The sequence below is a fragment of the Gossypium hirsutum genome, chromosome D08 (genome assembly GCF_007990345.1).
Source record: "Gossypium hirsutum isolate 1008001.06 chromosome D08, Gossypium_hirsutum_v2.1, whole genome shotgun sequence".
NCBI classification, from domain to species: Eukaryota; Viridiplantae; Streptophyta; class Magnoliopsida; order Malvales; family Malvaceae; genus Gossypium; species Gossypium hirsutum.
The window spans coordinates 65,370,067-65,395,600 of record NC_053444.1 but is presented as its reverse complement, the minus strand read 5'-3'; the positions used below and the strand labels follow the sequence as shown (position 1 = coordinate 65,395,600).

Below are 25,534 nucleotides of genomic sequence, written 5' to 3'. Positions count from 1 at the left end.
ATCGATATCAACAACTTCCACTTCGTACATTTTGCCGAGGATTGGAACTGCAAATACGAGATTTGTAGTGGAAATTTTTGATGGAACAGGTCATTTCGGCATGTGGCAAAGTGAGCTTCTAGATGCCCTCTTTCAACAGGGTCTAGATATTGCCATTGAGGAAGAAAAACCAGAAGGGGTTGATGATAAAGAATGGAAGACCATCAACCGATTGGCATGTGGTACAATTCGATCATGTCTTTCCAGAGAGCAGAAGTATACATTCAGTAAAGAGACTTCTGCAAGTAAATTGTGGAAAGCATTGGAGGAGAAATTTCTGAAGAAGAACAGTCAAAATAAGTTACATATGAAGAAAAGACTGTTTCGTTTCAGTTATGTTCCTGGTACCACGATGAACGAGCACATTACCAATTTTAATCAGCTGGTGGCTGATTTGTTGAATTTGGATGTGACTTTTGAAGACGAAGACTTGGCGTTAATGTTGTTGGGATCGCTTCCTGAGGAGTTTGAGTACCTTGAAACTACTCTACTTCATGGAAAATCGGAAGTAACTTTCAATGAAGTAACTGCTGCATTGTATAGCTATGAACTACGCCGAAAGGATAAGTTGAAAGGTTCAGGTGAAGCAGCAGTGGAAGCATTGGTAACAAGAGGTCGTCAGCAAAGTCAGTCTAAGGGGAAGAGAAGAAAGTCCAAAGGTCGAGCTGTTGCCAAAGATGAATGTTCTTTTTGCAAAGAAAAAGGACATTGGAAGAAAGATTGTCCAAAATTGAAGAAAAAAGGGAAGACTCCGCAAGATGCAAATGTTGCAGAATGCAATAGTGAAGCAGAGTCAGACTTTTCTCTTAGTATGACATCTTCAACATTATATGCAGATGAGTGGATCATGGATTTTGGTTGTTCCTATCATATGTGTCCCATTCGGGAATGGTTCTTTGAATTTCAAAAACTAGATGAAGGGGTTGTTTACATGGGTAATGATAACACATGTAAAATAGCCGGGATAGGTTTAATTAAACTGAGGAGTCATGATGGATCTACTAGAATTTTGCGGGATGTACGATATGTCCCAAAGTTGAAGAAGAATCTCATCTCTTTGGGGTCGTTAGAATCTAAAGGCCTAGTTGTGACAATACGAGATGGAGTTCTTAAAGCAACTTCAGGAGCATTGGTGATGTTGAAAGGCATAAGAAAGAACAATCTGTATTACTACCAAGGTAGTACAGTGGTCGGGACAACAGCAGCAGCAATTACGAGTACCAAGAAGGACGCTGAGGCAACACAGCTGTGGCATATGCGTTTGGGCCATGCTGGTGAAAAATCCTTGCAAACTCTAGCCAAGCAAGGATTATTGAAAGGTACAAAGACTTGCAAACTTGAATTTTGCGAGCATTGTGTTCTGGGAAAACAACGAAGGGTGAAATTTGGCACTGGGATTCACAATACTAAAGGTATTCTGGATTATGTGCATTCTGATGTATGGGGACCGTCCAAGACTCCATCACTTGGAGGAAGACGTTATTTTGTCACCTTTATTGATGATTTTTCCAGACGAGTTTGGGTGTTTCCTATGAAGAACAAAGATGAGGTGCTTGAAGTTTTCCTTAAGTGGAAAACTAAAGTTGAAAATCAGACAGGAAGGAAGATTAAGGTTCTCCGATCAGACAACGGTGGAGAATATAAAAGCGATCCTTTCCTGAAGATATGCCAAGATTGTGGCATAGTAAGGCACTTCACCGTAGGTGGAACACCGCAACAGAATGGGGTGGCAGAGCGTATGAATCGAACGCTTGTGGAGAAAGTTCGATGTATGTTATCTAATGCTGGATTAGATAGAAAGTTTTGGACTGAGGCTGTGACGTACGCTCAACATCTCATCAATCATTTGCCATCATCTGCTATAAATGGCAAGACTCCTTTGGAGAAATGGTATGGAAAACCTGCTACTGATTATGACACCTTGCGCATTTTTGGTTCTATTGCATATTATCATGTGAAAGAATCAAAGTTAGATCCAAGAGCAAAGAAGGCTCTATTCATGGGCTTCAATGCTGGTGTTAAGGGATATCGTTTGTGGTGTCTAGAGGCAAAGAAGACGATAATCAGTAGGGATGTTACCTTTCATGAATCTGCCATGTTGAATAAGGTAAATCCAGAAGGAGTGAGTAGTACTTCGCAGCAGGTGGAGTGTACTCCGCAGCAGGTGGAGTTTGAGCAGAGTGTGGTAATTCCAGCAGAAGGTACCACTAGTGATTCTTCATTGGCAGATGCAGAGTCAGATGAGGAAGAGGTTTCTACCCAAGAACCTCAACAGCAATCAGAGCCAATTGCAGTCAGAAGGCAGAGACGAGAAATTCAGAAACCTGCTCGTTTCACTGACATGGTAGCTTATGCACTTCCAGTTGTTGATAATATTCCATCCACTTACACCGAAGCCATTCAGAGTTTAGAGAATAATAGATGGTTAGGTGCAATGGAAGAGGAAATGCAATCTCTAGAGAAAAACAAGACGTGGAAACTGGCACAACTACCAAAAGGGAAGAAGGCGATTGGTTGCAAATTTGAAGACACTATTGAAGTTTGTGTTATGAGAAGATGTTCGAAGATGTGGAATATTGCCAAGGTGGAGATTTGTTGAATATTGGCAATATCCCACATTAGGAAAAGATAGAAATGGAGGGGGTTTGGTTTGTTATATATAGAACCCTTCCCCCTTTGGTTGTATCATCCCAAAATCTTCTCCTTTGTAATATTTCTAGAAGAAATATTGATTTGGTAGTGTCCGAGGACGTAAGCTAAATTGGCCGAACCTCGTTAAATCTCTGGTATTTTATTTCTTATTTGTTTGCTTATATTTAATAGCTTTATGTTGGTTATATTTATTTAGTTATTATTGCTATAAATATCTAAGTGAGTTCTGTCTAGTTGTTGGGTTTTAAGCGGGACCATTTGTGACCCCTCCAATTTAACTGGGAATTTTCTTAGTATAATTGTTGGCATAATAATTATCTAAATATTTCTGATAATATTGTTATTAATATTATCGTCGCTTCCGCAACAGGTAACCTGTTCAGAATCGCCATCCAAGCAACAATAGAATGGTTCGATATATGTAGTGGATGCTAAAGAATTTCATGGCAAGGGATTTTACCTTCTTTCATTCTAATTTCGACCCGGTCCTTTTTCACAGGCAATTCACCATGACCTACCAGCAAGTATAAGCAAGAACTAGCTTCCTCTCGCAACTCCAAGATCATTCACCGTGACCTGCCACAACTATTGATCTTTTAAAATATAAGCTTGCATGCAAGCTATCCAAAGCGAGAGCCAAAGTGGCTTGGATCTTCTAACATCATATTAGCACGGATCCATATCTTAAGATTCTTTAAACCAAGTCCCCCTTCGAATTTGGGCTTACAAATTTCTCCCCCTACTTGCCCTTACTCCCTTTGTCGCCCCATCTTTCCCTTTCCAAAAATAGCAGGCGTAAATCTGATTAATACGTTGGAGTATAACTTTTGACAAAATAAATTGCCTATACCAAAAATTTTGAACATGAAAGATTATCGATTGAACAAGCTACGCTCTACCTGCATCCAAGAAGAAATACAAGCAGAAATCTTCTCCAATAAAGGAAAACACCCTTATTGTTGTTAACCTTCTGGTCACAAGGGGTGCCCTCAAGTACGGTATAGGTAGCTTCCCTATCTGAAATCTAGTGACATGATAAATTGCATCCAACTCTTCTTGAGAAATACCAATAGCAAAAACCTCACTTTTGACGCTTTAAGTTGCAGTGTAGACAAAATGTAAAATTGGTCAATGACGCTTTTAATACCCACAATTGAGCCTATAGTACCCTTCAAAAATATCAACAGATTGTCTCCTTGACTACCACATCCAGCATTTTAAATAGCCCGTTCATTGTTAATATTCAACTATACATGAGGTAGAAAGGAATTCTCTTTATGTTGTTAATCAAAACGAGTGGCATGTATTTAATATAAGAGAATCAGCTAACTGAAACTGTTAACAAACTGTTAACAACTTACTAACTAACAATAACTAATAGTAGTTATTCCTAACATGCCACTAGGTACATGTCCTACTTGGAACTTCCTATCTGCAACCTTCTCTCTAACAAAGAACAAGTCCAATTCGACATGCTTGAACTTGGAGTGCATAACAGGATTTTCTGCTACCGCAATCGCAGCTGAGCTGTCACACCATATCAAAGCATTATTCTGAACTGGAACACATAACTCAGTCAATAAGGATCGGATCCACACCATTTCTGCAGTAACATGAGTGACACTTCTTTATTCTACTTCTGCTGTAGACCTAGAGACTACCTGCTGTTTTCTTGAACTCTAGGAAATTAGATTCCTTCCAAGAAACACACAGAAGCTGGAGGTTGACCTGCAATCATCAACATCGGACCCCCAACTAACATCGGAATATCCTTCAAGCACAAACTTTGAAGCTTGAGTGAATCTCAACCCATAGTTCAGTGTCCCTTGTAAATACCTCAATATCCTTTTTCACAGCTTTGAAATGCAAGTCCAAAGGTTTATGCATGAACTGGCAAACCTTGTTGATGGAGTAAGCAATGTCTGGTCTAGTGATTACCACGTACTATAAGGCGCCAAAAATGCTCCTGTAATGACGTTCATCTTCAACAGGACTGCCTATATCAGCTGACAGTCGACATGTGAAAACTATTGGTGTTGGCAAGCCATTTTATCTATCATTAGAGGCTCTTTGTAGAAGGTCAAGAATATATTTTTTTTCTGAGTAAGAAATACACCATCTGAAGTGTAGTTAACTTCGATGCCAAGGAAATAGCTCAACTTCCCCAATTCTTTTAAAGAGAACGGAACATTGAGTTGTGTGACAAACAGGTCTATAGCCTGAGAATTATTCCCAGTGATGATAATGTCATCAACATAGACTAAAACATAAAGTAATTGAGACTCTGACTGAAGAATGAAGAGAGAATTATCAGCTTTGGAGACTTCAAACCCTGTGTTTACAAGAAATTCTTTCAACTTAAGAAACCAAGCCCGATGTGCTTGTTTAAGTCTATATAAAGTCTTTCTTAGTTTACAAACTAAGTGCTCACCATTCGGCCCTTGTTGCTCTAACCCTGGTGGCTGCATCATGTAAATTTCCTCGCTTAAATCTCTATTCAGAAAAGCATTATTAATGTCAACTTGTCTAAGTGGCTAGTTGAAAGACACTGCCAATGCAAGGACCACTCTGATTGTAGTTGGCTTAACCACAGGGCCAAAGGTTTCCTGGAAGTCGATACCAGCTTCTTGCAGGTAACCCTTAACAACTAGCATACCCTTGTATCGCGAAATTGAACCATCCGCATGTCTCTTGATCTTAAAGATCCACTTGCAGCCAACAACACGTCGACCTTCAGGTAAGGGCACAAGGTCCCAAGTATGACTTGTAAGCAAACCACTGTATTCATCTTGTGCAGCTGTTGTCCAAGTTGTGCTTTGAAAGGCTTCGATTATAGTCATGGGTTCCTTCTCAGCCAAAACAGAAGCAAAGAGTTTAGGCTTAAAAATGCTATTTTTAGAGCGAGTCTGCATGGGGTAGACGTTCATGCTTGTAGGAGCTGTTGTATTACACTCAGTCTGATCACAAGAGGTGGGCACATCAGCTACAGCTGGGAAATCAGCAGAAGGACTGGAAGGAGGGTGAGCACTAGGAGACTGTACAGGGGAAGGAACCATAAGAGAGGCTCTAGTTGGTCTTGTGACTGCCTGTGTGGAGGTGTGTGCAGAAGAAGCATTCTCTACAATCAGAAGAAGCACAAACTGCTGATGAAGACCCTTTGGAGAACCGACTTGAGACTGTGAACAAAAACCATCATGAAACGGATACTAAGTCTCATCAAATCGAACATGTCGAGATAGAAAAACTCGACCATCTTCAGCAAGGCACCTGTAACCTTTTCTATTAGGAGCACTGCCAGGAAACACACACCTTTGAGATCTAAATTGTAACTTATGCTGTTAAAATGGTCGTAGATCAGGAAAACAAGCACACCAAATACCCGTAGTAGACCGTAGTTAGGTTTAAGCTTGTGAAGTACTTCATACGGACTAACGTGATGGAGAACAGGAGTAGGCATTTGGTTGGTTAAGTAAACTGCATGTGCAAAGGTATAAAACCAAAATTTTAAGGGCATAGCAGACTGAGCTAAAAGAGACAAGTCCATATCAACTATTTGTCTGTGCTTTCTTTCAGTGATACCATTCTGCTCTGAGGTGTGGGGACATGTGACCCTGTGTTGTATACCAAGTTGAGAGAGCTCTTTTGATAAGACATGATATTCTCTCCCCCATCAGTCTGTAGCTTTTTAATAGAATGACCAAATTGTACTTTAACCAGCTGATGAAAATTTAAAAAACATTAAACCACCTCAAACTCGTTTTTGAAAAAATAAATCCAAGTGTATCTGCAATACATGTCGATAAAAGAAACGTAATAAGAGGAATCATTTGAAAGTATATGAGCTGGTCCCCATACATCAGATACCATAAGTTCAAAAGGGGAAGAGTACACTATATGTGAAGAAGAAAAAGGGAGCTTGTGAGCCTTGCCTAGCTGACAAGCTGTACATATTCGAGGCAAACTACTTTGTTTGAAAGGAAATTTACAAGACTTCAACGCACGAGCTAAGGTGTTATGACAATGATGGCCAAGCCTGTTGTGCCATAAAGAAGATGATGAAATCTAAGCACTGTTCAACCAAAGTGAGCTAGGTTTCAAGGCAGAACTGACAGTGGTGGGAGCAGATTCTGAAAATTGAAACCTATATAAACCCTAATGCATATGTCCCTCTAGTAGAATCATCCCTGTCTGAATGCCCTTTATAAAACATAGAAACGGGTGAAATTTAAAATAAACACCATTATCTGACCCACAGACATTAGATTCTTGCAAACTGTAGGAACATGTAAAACATTCTGCAGACGCAAGAGTCTGGAGCCAGCCAAGAAAGTAGATGAACCTATATTAGTTATGAAGACAGACTCACCATTTTCCATAGTGACATGGCTTGTACCTATGTAGGGAGAAGTAGTCATGAGATTGGACACGTCAGGTGTAACATGATTCGTTGCACTAGAATCAGGATACCATATCTGATCGGAGATGACGGAAATAAGAGCTTGGGGAGGTGGTGGATGAGAAAATGCGCCACAACAATGAGCCATGGATGAACATGTAGTAGGAAAAGATGCAAAGGTAGTGTTATGAACCTGATGATAGTTGACTGAAGGGTTGTGGCTAATACCAGAGAAATTCTCATCAAACCTATGATAACAGGTTTGAACAAGATGGCCAATCTTCCCACATAACTGACACTGTGGCCTAGAGTGGGACCAACCCCTCACAGTGCCTTGAGTTTTGCCACGAGACTAGCCTCGGCCTGACCCACGTTGTCCTTGCTTAGGAGTGTTATCTTGATGTTTAGTGACCAAATTTGCTTGCATAGGAACCTCTGCCATTCGAGCGAGTTGTCTTACCTCACAGTCAAGTAGCATGTCAGTGAGCAATTCCAAAGATATTGGAGTTACAGAAGCAAGAACTCGAATAGACTCATACTCAGCAGAAAGTCCAGCCAAGATGACATTGATTTGTTCTTTCTCGGTGACCAAACTACCAACTGCTGTTAAGCTATCACTGAGATTCTTTATTTTGATCAAATATTCTTTAATGGTGAAGTTGGCCTTCTTGATCGAGTACAAAGCATGACACATACTCAAAATTTTAATACTAGACGTGGCGCCAAACCTTCTTTCGATGGTGGTCCAGATGTCAAAACTTGTTTTAGCTACTGTAAGGTAAACTAAAACTTCATCAGTAACAGTCGACAAAAGCCAAGAAGCCAGAAATTTATCCTGCTTCTTATGAACAAGAAAGGCGGGATTCTCAACAAGTTGACCATCAGTCCTTGCAAGAAAAGAAGGAGGGATTGAAATCGTGCCCAGCGCAAATCCTTCAAAACTGTAGCCTTCAAGAATCAGCAAAAGTTAATGCTTCCACAACAGAAAATTATGCTTAGCAAGCTTGATCATATCATGTTTGGAAAAATAGTGAACTGTGGATGAACCATCACTGCCAACGCCTTGCGAATGGACTACTTCGCTTGTATAGGAAGAGTGACGTGGTGTATCAGGTCTTGGTACTGCCTCCGTGGCCATGAATAGAGAAATGAGAGGAAAAAGAAAAAAAATTGTTATGTCAAACAGAATTTTTGGCTCTTGATACCATGATAATATTCAACAATACAGGAGGTAGAAAGGAATTCTCTTCATGTTGTTAATCAAAACGAGTGGCATGTATTTAATACAAGAGAATCAACTAACTGAAACTGTTAACAACTTACTAACTAACAGTAACTAATAGTAGTTATTCCTAACATTCATGGCAATAATAATTAGGTAAGACGACAGTGCGCCTCTTGACTGATGCCTCTAGTGCCTTTGAAAATCCTACCAGACCACCATTTAGAAAGATAGAAAATATTGGAGTAGTAATGCCATGCTCTTATCCACCCTACAAAAAGATCTAGGTATCCCATGGCAATCAAAACATCAAGCACAAAACCCCCAATTGAGTGTGTCAAAAGCTTTTTGCAGGTCCGCCTTCATTGCCCACCTAAGGGACAAGTTCTTCCTGTTATAACCTCTTACAATCTCCTAAGCTAACAAAGTATTATCAGTAATACACCTTTCTTGTATGACAGCGCTCTGATTAGCGGAAATCAAATTAGGGAGAAAAGAAGTGATGCTTTTAACAAGAATTCTAGTGACACACTTGTACACTACTGAAGAACAAGAGATTGGTCTAAAATCCTTACACATGATTAGGATTTAGACACTTTAGAGACTAAGACAACAGTAGCAGCATTAAAAGCTGGAAGCATCCTCAAGCACTCAAAAAATAACTTAACCGCGTTAGAGAGATCATTACCATAGAGGCTTTAATTCCCTTAGTGAGATCTCAGGTTGCTCCCTCAGGTAAAAAAACCGATAACAAATCATGAAGTTCATCCAGAAGCCATTAACTACATTGCGTTGTGTATTTTATAAATATTTCTTCAGTGGTGGCATGAGTTGGAGACTATTATTATTATAATGACTTAAAATTCATGAATTTAAATGTGTTTAAATGCGAAAAATCCTTTGAAAACTGACCTCTTTACACACTTTAGCTTTTGGCTAATATACATACAAAAGGCTGCTTCTTTTTTCAGTAAAATAAAGGAAAGAAACCCCTAAACAAATTAACTATAAACTACTCTCCGGAAAGCAACACCTACCTCATTATAAAATAAATAAATACATAAATTACAAAAGGCTTTTTTATCACCATTCCATTAAAATCAACCAAGCAAAGACAGGACAGACTAAGGCTTAAATTCTAGGAAATTTATTTAGGATTTACTACAAGCCAGTATTACTTTTTCTTTTTCTTTTTTTGAAAGCTTATAGTTGTAAACCCTGTAATAATATTAATACATTCCCCGAGATAACCGATGGCAGATCATGCAGCAGCCATGACAGCGACAAACTATTTGTACTTGTAAACACTGCAACTCAAGTTCAGATCAGGCCTCCACCATTGATGAAGCTCATGAGCAGAAATCATATCTTGGCAAGGATAGAGATTCACTGTCAGATTTGCCGAAGGAAGCAAATGAAGTGGTTCCGAAGTGTCAATACCCTTTATTCCCACTGCACTCATTGCCATATTCCCTAGTGAATGCTGGCTTGTTAGCCTTGCAAGACCCCCAGCTCCAATGTCTTCAAGCTTTTTCTTATGCTTGAAGTGACCAATATATTCAGAACATATGGGGTCTAAATGATTCACAAACAGACATGGAATCCACCCAGATATTGCAGCAAAAGATGAATCTTGAATACCATTTGAATTGTTATGATTATCACTTGCAGCAGCTGCAAATGCCATGCCAGCTTTGATTAAAGTGCCAGCAAATCGAAGTCCATGCCTCACTTTCTTATTTTTTATTCTCTCAATAGGGGGAGATACATATGGCGGATTAAACAAAAATGCTTCCAAGAAATTCCCTCTTTTCGCCATGTTTTTTCCAGCAAGCATTGCCATGGCTGCACCTAGGGAATGACCGGTTAACCACACCTTTGAAGACCCAACCACTGACACCAAATCTAGAACAGCTTTAATGGCGGTCCTAAAACGACCAGTATGATGAAGTCCGTTTCGAATTATATCGATATCCAACTTAAGATCTCTTGCAAACGATTCTAACTTGATTAAGGTACCTCGAAAGGCGATTACGTACCGAGGGCTTCGATCCATCGAACGATGATACGAATAAGCTGAAGGTTTATATTCGAAAATGGCACCGAAGATGCTTTTATCATTGTCATCAACGAGTGCATTAACCACTTTGAAGTTGAAAAACTCCCACCATGGTGGCGCAACACGTTGAGAGCCTCCACGTCTGGCTTGTCGATCTTCTTCAAGCATGTAAACACCTTCAACCAAGCTGGCTGATACAGACTTTCGATGGTGGGCGTTGTTCCAGTCGATATTGCTAAGGTATTTGGGTCCGCAACGGTTAAAGTACTCACTTCCAGAGGCCATTATAACACTGCACATTAAAGGAAAAACATATGTGGGTGATTATATATGGGATTTTGAAATGATTTTGATGGTTTTTTATTTTTTCCTTCTGTGAATACTATCAATCAAATTACTAAATGATTTTGATGGAAGATTTTTTTAAAAAGAAAACATCTATATTTTACTAATTAATAATATGGCATTATCAACAGAAACAAATCAATCAACAATATAAGAATATTAGTGTATGGTATCAAGTCAAAGAATAATTAAAGCTCTTTTTTTTTCACATGATTTTGGGTTTCCCCCAAAGAATATAAACAAAAAATAAAAAAGCAAAGGAAGTGATAATAAAGAGTGAAAGAAAAGAGAGTACCAGAATGATGGGATGAATAGGGAGGTGAAGCTTTGCCACTCACTTTGAGCTTAAGACACCACCAATTTATAGATGGAACATAATTCCTATCTCCCCAAATCAAACCATAGGAATATGAACAAATCCAAAGCTAAGAAAGAATAAGAATAAGAAAAAATAAATAAATGCAACTATAAATTTTTATTTCTTATTACCTAACATCAAATTGAGTTCTATTGTATATTAATACTCAATCAATCCCAGCTAAGTTAATAGTCAATCACTGGTAATGAATTTATTAAGTATACTTTTTTTTCATAAACAAAAAATAATTAAAATATGTATTTATCAATTTGACACCAACTCAGTCAAGAAAATTACTAAATTATCATTACTATGGGCATCGAAACCACCAAAAATAATTCCTATAAAAATAATTCTAAATAATAGTAAAGAGTGTTAGTAGAGTCGAGTCCACAGGGATTGGATGTTATAATCAACTTCCGCGTTTAACTTGTGATCAGAATTTTTGTCATGTCGAAAGTCGTGACAAAAGTCGTGTCCACGACTCCAAATGAACCTATAAAGAAAATAAATAAATAAATCAGGGGAGTTTGGAATGTTTAGAAACTAAGTAATTGAAACAGCTAAGTTGGAAATTAAATTCAGATTTTGTAATCAAAGATAATAAGCCTTAGCCCTAGACTCGGTAGATTCCAGATTAAGAATCGATCCTCGAAAATTGATCTTCTCCTTCAAATGATAAGTTGGTTATAGCGGTTAAATTCAGTCTCTCGTAGTTGGTCCCGGTACGACCTTCAAACCAACCCTTACCGATTATCTAGCCGAGATACATGTGTTCCCGATTCAAGATTCCGGCAGCCTTGCGCTCTGAATAACCCAACTTGAATTAACGGCCTCAACCGTTTGGGTCGTTTAAACCCGATCACTTCTTCCTTGATTTGTTCTCGGAGATCCGAATACAGCATGGCCGACTCGTTTCTCCAACTATCAACAAACACGACTCCAACCCAACGTACCCAATGTACACTTGTGGAAGGTGATTGAATTTGTATGAAAGATGATGGAAATTGAGAAGGAAAAGTACTTGGAAAACAATTAGACAAACTTTTGAAAGAACAAAGGAATGGAAATGGAACAGCAGAATACTCACGCTCAAATTGAAAGAAAAAAAAAAGAAAATAATTCTATTTAATTTCAAATTGAAAGAAAAATGTAGAATTAGGTGATAATCTTCTTAAGAACATTAAGGCCTATTTATATACAAAGAATTTATTAATTTTAGCCTTACCTAATTTAACATAAATTTAATTAATTAAATAAATAAAATAATATTTTTTTTGGCTTTTCTAAAGTCAAAAAATCTGATGAGTCCTTAGTTTTCTCCATATTTTTTATTTGGCCTCATTTCAATTATTGTGTTTCAATTTTTAGCTTGTTTTTGACTTTTAGCGTTCCAATTGCATCCCTGACAAAAGTGAAACATAAAAAAAAACTAATTCAGCAAGGATCAATTCCAAAATAAACTAAATTAGACACAAAATGTCATGCAAATTAACATTTATCCGGAGAATGAGTTGCGGTGACTTAGTCCCCTCAACTCAAGTTGAAAAGGCAAAAGCTTGCTCCCGAACTAACCGCTACAGCTTAGGTAATGAAGTGCAACGACCCACTACTAGGGGCGAAGCCAAGGGGGTTGGCATGGGCCCCGGCCCCTCCTAAAAAGTAAAATTACTATTTAGGCCCTTAAAATTTTTTAAAAATTTTAAATTAGTAAAAGTAAAATTTTACTTTAACCCCCCTCAAATTATAAAAATTTTATTTAATCTTTTACAAATTATAAAGATATAAACTATAAAAAATTAAAATTTTATCGGCCCCTTAAAAAATTATTTTGGCTTCCCCTTGCCCACTACTGCAAATATGGTCAAAAGCAAGATCCAGGTCAGTGGACAGAACAGCAACAGCAATGGGACTCACAAGGTGAAGGATCAAGCAAAACAGTAAAAAGAGATGACAAAAACCGCTCCGACAAAAATCACCGAGCAGAGCAACCAACATCACTGTTCATTCATGAAAATCTCCAGGATTTTAACTAACTCTCCAAGCAGGGAAATGGTCTTGAAGTTTCAGTAGTGCCCATATGGAAGTCCTGAAAGAAAAGTAGCCCGTTTCATTTTCTGCAGTGATGAGTTGGTTTCTCTTAGTGGGTTTGGGTTGATGTGAAATGTACATGTTGTATAAGTTATATTGTCACAATTCTTGTCATATATATGAAAGAGTTAATGACCCTAATGTTAATGAAATGCCTTGTTTTCTCTCATAAAGTATAAAAACAGGAAATTTTTCCCTCGAAAACCAGTTGATTGTCGCAATATCAACATGGGTGCTTTTGGTTCACTTTGACTATAAATTCACTTTTCGAATTAAGATTATCCGAAATTGTTATCTATTTAATTGAAATTTAAGTGATTATGGCCGGTAAACTCACATAATTGTTATCTATTTAATTGAAAATTAAGTGAAAATTGATATATTTGTATGTATGTACGTACATAGTATAATAGGATAAGACACTAAAGATTGTTGCTAGTTGTCGCTCCCTCCAAAAAGAAAAAGAAACAATGGCACCTTCGGCTCTGCCCAGTTTTTCTTCTTCATTTCTGTTTCCTCTCAAAACCCAGAAATCCTTTAAACCCCCAAAACCTCTAACTATAATTTGCAGTTCACAAGAAGCCAAAAAACCCTCCAAAAACCCACAAAGACCCACTTCAAGGAACAGGAAAAGAACACCATATGGGACTTCTAGGAGGTCAATTCTCAAGAAAACCTTCACTCAGGAGCAGGTCAAGTTCACTGATGGTGTTTCAGCTGACCCTCACGTGGGGATTATTGGTGGAGGAATGGCTGGTCTTCTTTGTGCTTTGAGCTTGGAGAAAAGAGGTGTTAAGTCCACTGTTTTTGACACGGTTGGTTCCTTTGGTTACCTTTCGTGCTGCTTTAATTTGGGTTATTGTTGTTCTTTAGGGTGTTTTGATCAATGAATTAAAAAATGTTTCTTTTCTTGTAATAATGTTTTTCTTTTCCCTACATGAGTATATGACAATTGGATTTTTTTTTTTGAATAAAAACAATGCATTTAATTTATAGAAAGAAATTCATTTTGTTAGTATGTTTTAGAACTCATGCATAAATTTAACTTTGGAGTTGCTCAATTAATCTCTGTGATGAATAGTTGTCTCTAAATTTCTTGTCATATGACAGAAGAAGAGAAGGCCTCTTTTTGTTTGTGTATTCATTGCACTCAAATATTCTTCTTCTGTTAAGAGAAACTCCAGTCTTCAATGAAATTAAATTGTGAATTTGGCATGCCTAAGCTAATATAATTCAACCCTTTCATGTGATTTTCCGGTACCGTTCTTCTTTTTAATGCTCAATAGTTTAGTTATGGGAGGACAAGTTTAGAAGTTCAACCATTTGCATTAACATTGCATAATGTAGTTTGGATAATTGCAAGTGATGTGGTTTCTTGTTGTCTTTTGCCGTAAAAGGGAATGCATGGTTTGGGAGGAAGAATGGGAACTAGAGTCATTGATCCTCAACAACTTATATTTGACCATGCTGCTCAGTTTTTTACTGTCAGTGATTCTCGGTTTTCCAAGCTAGTTGATTATTGGTTGGAGAAAGGCTTGGTTCGAGAATGGCAAGGTTTAGTTGGTCAGCTTGAATTAGGTGGCCGGTTTGTTCCTCTTCCTTCATCACCACCAAGGTTTATAGGTGTCAATGGGATGCGCCCTTTAGCCGACTCTTTGCTTTCTGAGGTGATCACCTTCATTTTCGTTCTTGCTGCTTATTCTGATCTTTTTAAAGCTTTATTATTAGTCGAATGGAAAGGTTATACTTTGTGAAACAAATAAATTACTAATTGTCTAGAGTGGTGCCTTTCATTATTGGACCCTATTGTCTCAAGTGCTTAATTGGGTTGACATTTTAACAGTGGTTATATCTGAGTAAGCTAGATGCTTGGTGCAGACTTCTATGGTCAATGTAGTGAGACCTTGTTGGATAAGTAAGCTCGAGCCATTTAACGGGATGTGGCACTTGAGCGAGAATGGAAAACCTCATGGGGAATTTGATGCAATTGTTATTGCTCATAATGGTAATTTTGTGCCTCAATACTTATGTTTTTTTCTTCTGTCCCATTTTTTTCAATTCAAATTTGCTTAGGAGTGTTATTTTATGATTTTATGGTAATAGGGTTAGGATTTAATTTTATGCATGCACTGAATGAGCTGTGAATGTCATTTTACTATTGTTGTTACAGTCAAGATCTAGATAGGGCTGACCATGCAGATAAAGTTCTAGATAATAGGTAACAATTTCACGTTATGACATATTTCGGTATTTGTTTGGGGGCAAATCAAGGTATGCTTGGAGGTTAGAAACAAGCTGTTTTTGTAGGAATACAAAAAGTGTATGCATACAAAGGATGGCTTAAAAGCTAAATAAGCCAACCATTTAGGTTATAGGACAGTACTCGAGATCTTGCCACTGATATTCGGGTACGAAGGATGAAGGGTATGATTCTTTATCATAACATATATTTTTGATGCATAATTTGTATGATCTTTTTAAACATACATGCAATTCAATGATTGCTAGACATTTTCGGACATGGGTACAGGGATATGACCCTCAAAATACATTTTCGAACATACCTGTTTTTGACTCATACCCATATCCAACAATCACAACCAAGTCCGTGTGACATGGCTTCTTGCATTTCACAGGAAAATGTGCAAATCGCTTGCTTGCTTCATCAGGATTACCTCTAATTGCTAGACAAATGAAGGTAAATTGTTCTTGTTATTGGATATATTCTCATTTTTGCTGCAGCCATATGTTATCAACTTTTTTTTTTTTTTTGTAGAGGCTAGATTTGAGTTCAATATGGGCACTTCTTGCAGCATTCGAGCATCCCCTTCCTATGGGAGATGGTAAAGTGACATTTCAAGGAGCTTTTGTTAAGGGAGTTGATTCCGTATCTTGGATGGCAAACAATTCACTGAAGCTTTTGGGTTCTCAGAGTAATGGTCCTCACTGTTGGACTTTTTTCAGCACCGCAGCCTATGGAAAACAAAACAAGGTTCCTCAGGTTAGTTTTGGACCGATGAAAAGCTTTGTGATTCTCGTGGACTATCCCGCTCTATGTTGAACCTTGGTGATATTACTGTTATATTGTGTTTGAAACTATAGTAGTTTGGGGGGTTTTGTCAGATATGTATAAGTTTTTCGAATTGCATTACCAGGAAAATATACCAAGTCAAACAGCGGAAAAGGTGAAAACAAGCATGCTTGAGGGTGTTGAAGCGGCACTTGGACTACCAAAAGGATCACTTCCGAGACCTATTTACAGTAGAGTTCAGCTATGGTAACATACTTTGTCTGAACTTGTGCATAAATTATTGTTTTTTCAATTATGATCGATATAACCTGCTTGGATTCCGGAATTGCCTGTTGTTAATGATCAAATAAAGAAGGGCTAACATGCTTGAAATATTAGTTAGTATTTGAAACAGAGATTTGCCTTGCAATTTTTTGAATTAATTTCTCCCACTGGTCTGAGGACATGCAGGGGTGCGGCTCTTCCGACCAACACTCCAGGTATCCCATGTATTTTCGATCCTCATGGAAGGGCCGGTATCTGCGGCGATTGGTTATTGGGATCGAATTTAGAGTCGGCTGCTTTAAGTGGCATGGCTCTTGCCAATCATGTAAGTGCCAATTGTGATGTTTGTTTATTTCTGTTTTTTGATAGCAAACTCAAAAAAGCTTTCATCTAACCTAAGTTCTGATTCGGGTTATACCAGACTGCACTAGCTGAGGCTATCTGACCAAAACAAATATGTTGCTTAAAAGTGCATATATATAAATGTAACATCTATTTGTATGTCTATATATATATTTATTTATTTTCCTTGCTGTTTGGTTTCCTTCATGAATCCTTTGCTTTTGACATAGAGATTAATGAAGAAATGTTGTGGATTTAATGATGTAGATTGCAGACTATTTACAAAGTGATGGAGCATGTCCTGAAGAGTTTGCTGTTGGCTTAGAGAAGGAATTTGAGGCAATTAAAGGACATGATATTGGACAATTTGCACTTGCAGGGGTTGAGTCATCCTTAAAACAACACAATGAAATGTCAGCATTTCAACTTGCCACTTAAAATCTCAATCTTCAACCTTCAAAGATTCCTGCAACAGTCCCACAGTATGATTTTCTCTTGCCCTAGGAAGATTTTGCAAATAGTGAGATTCGAATCTAGACCTTCTGGACGACCATATGAACCAAGTGAACTGAACTACATGTTCTTGCTCTTGGCGGCTGACATTCCTTACCAATGGCTCTGATGCAATCCGTCAGCTATAAATCGAATATCAAGGTTCGCCAAGCTCCAATCATCATTTAACCAGTAATGTTAGCCAGTTAAATTACTAAATTTTGGCTCTGATCTCATGCAATCCGTTATTAATTGTGTAAACAAGAGTGCAATACAAATTATAATATTACGGTATCAGTTGGAAGCAGCATAGTTATTTGGCACTGCTCATGTTCCATTATTTTATTTAACATTGTAGTTTCCATTATACAGATTCTCAAGCATACATACATCCAAAGCTTACAAATAAGAAGAAAAAAAAGGAAGAAATACAGGTAACACATATTTCAAAGTTAAAAAGGTTCATAACTCCTATAGAAGACCCCATTCCTTTGCCCTAGTCTAGTTCTATGGGTCAGGCCAAATTATGTAGGTATCTCAAATCCAGACCTATTAAGAATTCACTTTCTAAAGGTAGTTGCAAGAGCCAACTGAAATAGTTACATACTGATTGGTGAAATTTTTTCTGGGGTTTTAGAAGTGAAAGAAGAAAATGATAGAGGTAATGGAATTATCATGTATGGGCAGATTGTGTAGAGAGAAACCCTGAATGATTATGGTCTCCTTCATATGTAACAATCAGCATTGAAGGGTCTTCTAAGCATCTCTCCACATGCTTCCTTGCTGGGCAACCTCTCACACTGCTACACTTATAATACCCCCTGCATCAAATTTCACCAATCCATTCACAAACAGCCAACATTAATGACAGAGATCCATATACAATTGGAAATGAAATAAATCGATAAACATGAATGATTATCTAAAAAAATAAAGAAAACTGAAACTAGTAAAAAAGTGGTATGGGAATTATTACCTAGGGTGTGGAGAACCCTTAATAGGCTTTTGCCCATATTTCCTCCATGAATATTGATCAGGAGGAATATCTGCAACTTTGTTACTAATTGCAGGCACTTTTATTGTCCTTTTAATCCTCAGTTTCCTAGAAAAAACAAGTTTTGTATTTGAAGTTTTGTGTTCATATCCAAATATAAATAGGATATTTGAGATTAAAACTTACCTCCTCTTTGAACAATGGCATTTAGTAGAAGAAGTTCCACATTTGAAATTGCCATCTTCTCCCCTAAATGAACACCTTCTTGATTGATGTGAGAGTTGACCAAAGTTGCGTGGTATATCAATTAAATGGAAAGAATTCCCATCTAAACTATTCACACTACCATGATCCATGCTCAGTGATGAAAGAAATGACATGGTTGGTGATGATGATCCATCAAATTTAAGGTTCATCCCACTGTTACTCTTTGAAAACACCATATCAGCTGCCTGGTTTTTCATTTGCTGAAACTGCACCCTATGTTGATGATGATGATGATGATGATGAACTAGTGATGAATTCATCATTTGAAATGAAGGGTTTTGATTCTTTTGATCAAACAAGTTTTGTGTCAGCTGGAGTTGGTGTTGAGCTCTAAAATCAACTTCAATGGAAGTCCTTTTATCTAATAGGTTAGGATGAGGGTAAACTTGAAGGAGTTTGGGTGATAAAGTAGTTGTGCAATTGGGAGTCTCAAGGAATATATTTTCAGGCAAATTTGATGTAATTTTCTTAAACTTTCTTCTTTTGCTTCCATTGCTGCTAAGAAGAGAAACAACTCTTTTGAACTTAAACACTGCTTCATCAGTTTCAATCATTAAGTTGCTAAACTGGATTTGGTCTTTTGATAAAGATAAGTGACTAAGAACTTTATTACAGCTTTCAATGGCTGCCTTGTTAGCTTCTTCAACCTCCTCCATGTCCATTCCAACCTCAAAAAATGAAAAACAAAAAAACCCTTAAAACCCAGATGAATACAACATTTGAATGACAACAAAACTCATTTGCAGACCATTACAACCCCAAAAATCAGAACTTTGTTTATGCTCTTTGGTTCACAAAATTGAAAGGGTTGAGGCTTTTCAAAAGATTTAAAAACCAAAACTTGAACGCAAGGTATGACACAAAATTGAAAACTTTTGAAATAAAAGTGGACATGATTGAAATTTAAAACAAGACAAAAGAAAATTCGGCCATTTTCAATGATAAAGAAAGAACAAGAGAAAACTGGGTTTGAAATGAAACGCAAATTGAAGTGTTGAAAACAACTTGAAAAAGTCATTATCGGATTTATTTTATTATTAAAACTGTTTTTAAATTTTTAATAAAATAAATTAATCTTTTTAGGACTTCAATAAAAATAGTTTTTTTTACTTAACAAATCTTATACCCAAATAAAATCACATGATTGTAAAACCAAATAAATTCTTTGATTCAATAGATTAAAATATAAAATTAAAATGAAAAATTAGAGAAACAGATAAAGAAAAAGCTAAAAATCGAAAATGAGAGAAATTTTATTTTTTAACAAAGCTTGAGTTTTTATTTTTATTTATTTTTCTTTCATTGTTATCCTAGCATTTTCTTTATTTATAAACTTGTATTGAATGATGTTACCTATAAAAAGATTATACATCTGTATTTTTTTTTTAATAATTTTATATTACATCAATATTTTCATTCTAAAAGAATTAAATTAAAAGGTTAAAATTCTGAAATTTAAGATGTGCTTACTGATGCGTTTCATACTCTCTCTTTTTTACTTGAATTTGTTAGATGGATGAATTATTGAATTATTTCCATTAAAAAAACTATGCAAAGGTGTGAAAGAAGACTTTTTTTGCACTGTATTATTTCAATGACTTGACTAGAATCATTTAAAACAAAAAACAAATCCCTTCCTTTTTTTAACTAAAAAATATTTAGAGAAGTAAAAGAACTCTTTGTCAAAGATACCCATGTGGGTCCAAAAAATCATTTCTTTTTACGTGGCCAACCACCTCATGCCAGTATTATCGGATACCACTAAAATCAATATCTCATTAATGTTATTAGTTTTCTCAAGTTCACTAGTCTTGAAAGTTGGATCTTATGTGAGGCAATTATGAAACGAGGGATCTATTTCAAGTCCTCGTTTATTTATAAATACTTGATCTTTTAAGAGGAGAAAATAAAAAAATATATAGTCTACTCAAATAAGATTCTAGTCCATCATTTCTAGTGGCTTTTTACACTATTTACGATATGAATCACTCTCATCACTGGTATTTTCTGTACCCCATACAATCTGAACCACTATCATTATATTATACTACATTTGATATAACTTAATTGTTATAACAATTGTCATCGTTTGTAGGAATTTGATGAGAAGTTATGGCTCAATTAACACAAAACATCCCAAAAGTACAAGTTAATAAGGTCAACTACAAATAGAGAACTGTCGAAACAAATATTACAACCAACATGATGAAGGCAATTACTATCAATACAATTACAATTAAGGGCAATACTATTAGCAACAAGCAGGAGTAGAATACCATTATTATGCTAGTTACAACTAGTATGATCATCTAGGTTACCAAAGGGACTATTATTAGCAACCTTAACAAAAGCAACCACCTGAGTATTATGAAAGTTACCCCAATCAACCAAATCCTGGTGGAGCCAACCAACAATTACAACACCAAGGGATAGAGAATCCTACCATGTAGATATGGTAAATGCAGCACTAATACAAAAGGAATATGTGCTTGCATCGACAACTGGGTGAGGGAATTACCCCACAAAACAAGGAGAGATGTGGGGCATGGTCCAGAAGAGGTGGGCGGGTCTCCCTCTTCAACAACAATTAGAGGCTTTAAGAAGAGAAATGAAATTGCTGAAGGTATTGACAGCATCAGGGAATTGAGGATCCAAGGGACTATATGCATCAATTTAACAATTATATGAGGATTATGGGAGCCTCTAATTCCGTTAAGAGTGGATTTGGATGGGCGACACGTTTACCTGCAGTTAGTATAAAAATAGCAGTGGCGGTAATATTATATATTATAACGATACTGTAGCATGAGATAAAAAGTAAGCTAAACACACCAGTGACACCACACCCCACCGCCCATTCTTAAATAGAATAATTGATATATTTAAATTACCAAAATAATTTATATATTTTAATTAAGCTCACTAGTTATTATTTTGAATAATTTACTTTGCATTATTTACTTAAAGTAAAATATTATACGACAAAAATGCTTTAAGTATAATTTTAATTTTTTAGTATTATTAAAAAAAATTGATCTATTCATTCAAAAAGAAAATTATTGATCTAGATTATATCAATTTTTATATGTTTTAAATACTTTAATTATGATTTGAATTTTTTATTATATTTGAATTGTTAAATAAATTAATATATTTTAATTATGTTCAATAATTCAAATAAAAAAATAAAAAAGATAATTAAAATAATTAAAAATATATTAATTAGAAATTAAATAAAAAATTACATACGTAAACATTTAAAATTAGAATTTAATTAGAAAAGAACCTTAAAAATAGAAAAAAAAAGTGCTTTGTTTGATAAACACTTGGATATATAAAACACTAATCCAAATAAAAATGATTTTTTTTTTGCACTAAAAGTCAATGGTGGAAGACAGGCACAATAGTTTTCATTAAAAAACTTATTTCTTTTAAATAAAATATTATATACACCTTTTAGAAGAATTTTTAAAATATTTCTTTAAATTATATAAAAGTAGACAATATTTTTATTAAAAATTTAAAAACAATTTATTATTTTTAGTTAAAAATGTAGAAGTAAAAAAAATACTATTTTCTTTTTGTATAATTATAGATGCCTTTATCCATCTTATACTCTAAAATTAGTTCTATTTAAACTGAAGTAATATTTAGATAAAACTCTTCTAACAATAATTGAAATATTTAAAAATGGACGAGTTCCAATTTTTTCCAATAATTATATTATTATGTTTACTTAAATGGTCATATCATATAAATTAAATATTTTATGTTGACAGGTTCACTTCCAAAATGCCACCATTGAAACTTTAGTACAATTAATATTATATAGATGTGGATTGTGATTAGGATCATGTTTATTATTATTTTTTATGGTACTTTACCTGTAGTTTATTTATTTATTTATTTATTATATTCTTGTTTTAGATGTATGCTTAAGCCTTTAAGGTTCTTTTAACTGAAGAATAAAAAATAAAAATCTTTTTTGTGGCATCAAATAGATAAGGATTCCAATCTCTTTGGGTGATTATTTCTTCAAAATGTAAATATTCACAAGGAAAATGAAAATAAGTAGTCAAAATATTGGAACCCTAAACACAAAATTATATTTAAATGTACAGTGCTTATATTAATTATATTTTTCAAGACAAAAATGTTGATGTGGCATAAAATTATTGGAAAAGGGATACAGATGACGGGGTATTCCTATTTCGTAAAATTATATAATTAATTTTCATGCTTGTTGACTTAAACCTATACTATATAAAACTCTTGATTGAATAAATGTCAAGACTTAATCGGACACTAACTCAATTAGAAGACAATTATCAACCTCCTCTATTTGTGTAAATCTAAAATTTTCATTGACAATGTACCAAATAATATTCCATTGAATCATTTATGTAATACTTAAACTATTCATAATCCCTAATTTATAAAGTGGATTATATTATAAGGTTAAACGTATTCAAAAATTTTAAATTATCGCAATAATAACAATATGTTGACTATGGAATAATAATAATATAATAAAAAAGGAAAAAAATATATAGACATGACAGAGATCTACCCCATTAGCATGAGGTGACCCCATCAATTCCTCAAAAATTTTAATATGTTCTAATGATATCCCCACTAGGCAAAAGATCAAAGGAGACAATGATAAACCCACTCTTTTTCACTCATTATATGTATAATAATATAAAATGAGAAATTATCTATTAATTAAAATTATAGTTTTTACCATTTTTGTAAGATTCAATCGTGTAATTTATTAATGTATCTTGTATTTGTTATTACGTTATGGATTTAAGGTAAATTATATAAATGATGATTCAATTATAGTTATATTCTTATTTTGGTCGTTCATTGTTAAATTGATAATAAAAATAATGACGTGGGTTTTTTTTAAATTCGTATAATAACAATTAGTCATCAAGACTTCAATAAATTTAACCTTTCACATTTATAAATTCTATCAAATTAATACTTAAACTTCTTTTAAAAAATGAAAAAAAAAATTAATTTATTTTTTCAGGTTTTAAAGAACACCTAAATGTCAATATGCATACTAATTAATACAGTACAGTAACAATATGCATGTTTTCCTTTATGAAAAAACAGAATGATTACATTAATATAACAAATTCTAACGGAATATATTCGACCAGATGCAGGTCTTCATCTCTGTTAGAAGCCATCTTGGCGATACGATCAGTTTCTATATTCTTTTTTCTAGAGATATGTTTAAACTCCCATTGACCAATTTTCACCAGGAGCTGTTAAATACGTCTGATAAGTGCGGAAGAAGATGTCCTTGAAAGGGATTCCTGAATAGCCCGAAGAGCCTCTAGACTATCCGTCCGAATCAACACTCTATCGTATTGTCAACTCTGTAAAATCATCAAGCTATCTAAAATACCCCATAATTCAGCATTAAAAACCGAACATTAACTCAGACACCTTTTAAATCCAATGATCTACCCCTGTGATGATCTCTCAACACCCCATAATTTGTTGACAAAATGAACCAATAATTCAATATGAAGGATTCTCTAGGCTTATAATTATAGGTTAACATCACTATGATGACATTTTTCCATGCATTTTTTCTTCTTTCTAATTTTTATGTATTGATTTATTGTTTGGAATCTCAAGTTTCCAATCATCACCCATACATTCATCATTTCATATGTGTTCCAAAACGATTTATTTTATTATTTTTATTTTGAGTTTGATCACAGAATTGAAGATATTATATTTTATGCTAATTTTTATAATTAAATTTATATAAAATATTTAATTACTAAGTAACAAGTAGTGATGGAAGAAACTTTGTTTTGAATTATATTTATAGTATTTTATACATGATGAATGAATTATAATATGTTATCTATTAAAAATTAATAATTATATTCGTTGATATTGGATATCAACTTTGTAAGAGTAGAAAGGAGATAACGGTAGCAATAAGAAAATCGATTCATCTATACCAAGTGAAATATCGAAGTAAATAAAGAGAAGAAAGGAGGAGAAGAGAGAGCAAAGGGAGGAAAAGAAGATTGTGGGCTTTTATAAGTATAGGGTTGTTGAAGGGAGGCGAATATCCCTTTTATTTTATCCAATTACGCCACATCATTGACAAGTTTAGGATAAGGTTCCTTGTCGTGTACTGCTCTGACATACTCTTTGTTGAGATAGTACAAAATTGTTAAACTTCAGTGGTCCTTAAATGATCCCCTCTTGAGGAAAGCACACTCATTAATAACTAGGGGTGTTCATAGTTTGGTTAAAATTGAATTAACCGACCGAATCGATCTAATTTGGTTAATCGGTTAGTGGTCGAATTTAGTTCAGCCGGAGATCAGTTAATGACTTTTTGAAATTTCAGTTATCAGTTCAAAATCGGGTAATTAACCGAATTAAATAATATATATTATATTTAATATATTTTTTTGAACTATTAAAACAAATGAACATTAACAAAAATTTTACATGTTTAATACTTATTTTAACCAAAAGCCAAAATCATATAAATTTCGGTTCGGTTAATGTATTTGAACAAATTTTCAGTTCAGTTGACGGTTAAATATTTTTACATTTCGGATAATTCAATTCGGTTAATAAACGAACCGATCGTTTGAACACACCTACTAATAACGAGTGGCTGAAGATGGGTGATCTCCCTGTGATCAATGTGGAGCATGCAAATGACTAGACATCCAATGGTCATTAGGGCGGTATGAGACAAAGGACCATACATAAGTATCTCTTTGATCGCATTTTAAATTGTCACATGTCCAGATATAACAATACTTATTTTTAATATTTTTAAATTACCTATTAATTTATTGATATGGTTGAGTGATGGTTGAACATATGAAATAGAATATAAAGTTATAAACCCTTATTATTTTATTAAGATGCTTAAATAAAATATGGTTAGAAATATTCAGTTTCTAGATGTAGTGAGAAACCAAAT

At 35.0% G+C, this 25,534-nt stretch overlaps 3 protein-coding genes across 5 annotated transcripts; 1 reads left to right on the top strand and 2 right to left on the bottom strand.

The window, feature by feature from the left end:
• Window positions 1–9,188: 9,188 nt before the first annotated feature.
• LOC107899160 (GDSL esterase/lipase At4g10955) lies at window positions 9,189–12,238 on the bottom strand. 2 transcript variants are annotated; one of them, XM_041098867.1, is made up of 3 exons: window positions 11,822–12,238; window positions 11,009–11,567; window positions 9,189–10,660 (listed from the first exon to the last, which is right to left on the bottom strand). In XM_041098867.1, the coding sequence occupies exon 3, from the start codon at window positions 10,651–10,653 to the stop codon at window positions 9,598–9,600; it is 1,056 nt and encodes a 351-aa protein (XP_040954801.1). In that variant the 5' UTR covers window positions 10,654–10,660; window positions 11,009–11,567; window positions 11,822–12,238; the 3' UTR covers window positions 9,189–9,597. The 2 variants fall into 2 exon arrangements, with proteins under 2 accessions (XP_040954801.1, XP_016680276.1); XM_016824787.2 differs by having other exon boundaries at window positions 11,009–12,191.
• A 1,303-nt stretch (window positions 12,239–13,541) lies between these two features.
• LOC107899162 (renalase) lies at window positions 13,542–17,658 on the top strand. Its single transcript, XM_041098866.1, has 8 exons — window positions 13,542–13,977; window positions 14,560–14,829; window positions 15,041–15,167; window positions 15,799–15,860; window positions 15,939–16,163; window positions 16,318–16,439; window positions 16,644–16,782; window positions 17,067–17,658. The coding sequence occupies exons 1-8, from the start codon at window positions 13,633–13,635 to the stop codon at window positions 17,235–17,237; spliced, it is 1,461 nt and encodes a 486-aa protein (XP_040954800.1). The 5' UTR covers window positions 13,542–13,632; the 3' UTR covers window positions 17,238–17,658.
• On the bottom strand, window positions 17,578–19,529 carry LOC107899161 (probable WRKY transcription factor 74). 2 transcript variants are annotated; one of them, XM_016824788.2, is made up of 3 exons: window positions 18,472–19,529; window positions 18,268–18,393; window positions 17,578–18,112 (listed from the first exon to the last, which is right to left on the bottom strand). In XM_016824788.2, the coding sequence occupies exons 1-3, from the start codon at window positions 19,212–19,214 to the stop codon at window positions 17,965–17,967; spliced, it is 1,017 nt and encodes a 338-aa protein (XP_016680277.2). In that variant the 5' UTR covers window positions 19,215–19,529; the 3' UTR covers window positions 17,578–17,964. The 2 variants fall into 2 exon arrangements, with proteins under 2 accessions (XP_016680277.2, XP_016680278.2); XM_016824789.2 differs by lacking the exon at window positions 18,268–18,393.
• Between the last annotated feature and the right edge of the window lie 6,005 nt (window positions 19,530–25,534).

Bases quoted from the DNA above. Each gene is read 5' to 3' on its own strand.
- LOC107899160 (XM_041098867.1), bottom strand. From the start codon at position 10,653: ATGGCCTCTGGAAGTGAGTACTTTAACCGTTGCGGACCCAAATACCTT.
- LOC107899162 (XM_041098866.1), top strand. From the start codon at position 13,633: ATGGCACCTTCGGCTCTGCCCAGTTTTTCTTCTTCATTTCTGTTTCCT. The intron at 13,978-14,559 runs GTTGGTTCCTTT...TTGCCGTAAAAG, and splicing joins AGTCCACTGTTTTTGACACG to GGAATGCATGGTTTGGGAGG. The intron at 16,440-16,643 runs GTAACATACTTT...GAGGACATGCAG, and splicing joins TACAGTAGAGTTCAGCTATG to GGGTGCGGCTCTTCCGACCA.
- LOC107899161 (XM_016824788.2), bottom strand. From the start codon at position 19,214: ATGGACATGGAGGAGGTTGAAGAAGCTAACAAGGCAGCCATTGAAAGC. The intron at 18,394-18,471 runs GTAAGTTTTAAT...TGTTTTTTCTAG, and splicing joins TGCCATTGTTCAAAGAGGAG to GAAACTGAGGATTAAAAGGA. The intron at 18,113-18,267 runs GTAATAATTCCC...AATTTGATGCAG, and splicing joins AAGGGTTCTCCACACCCTAG to GGGGTATTATAAGTGTAGCA.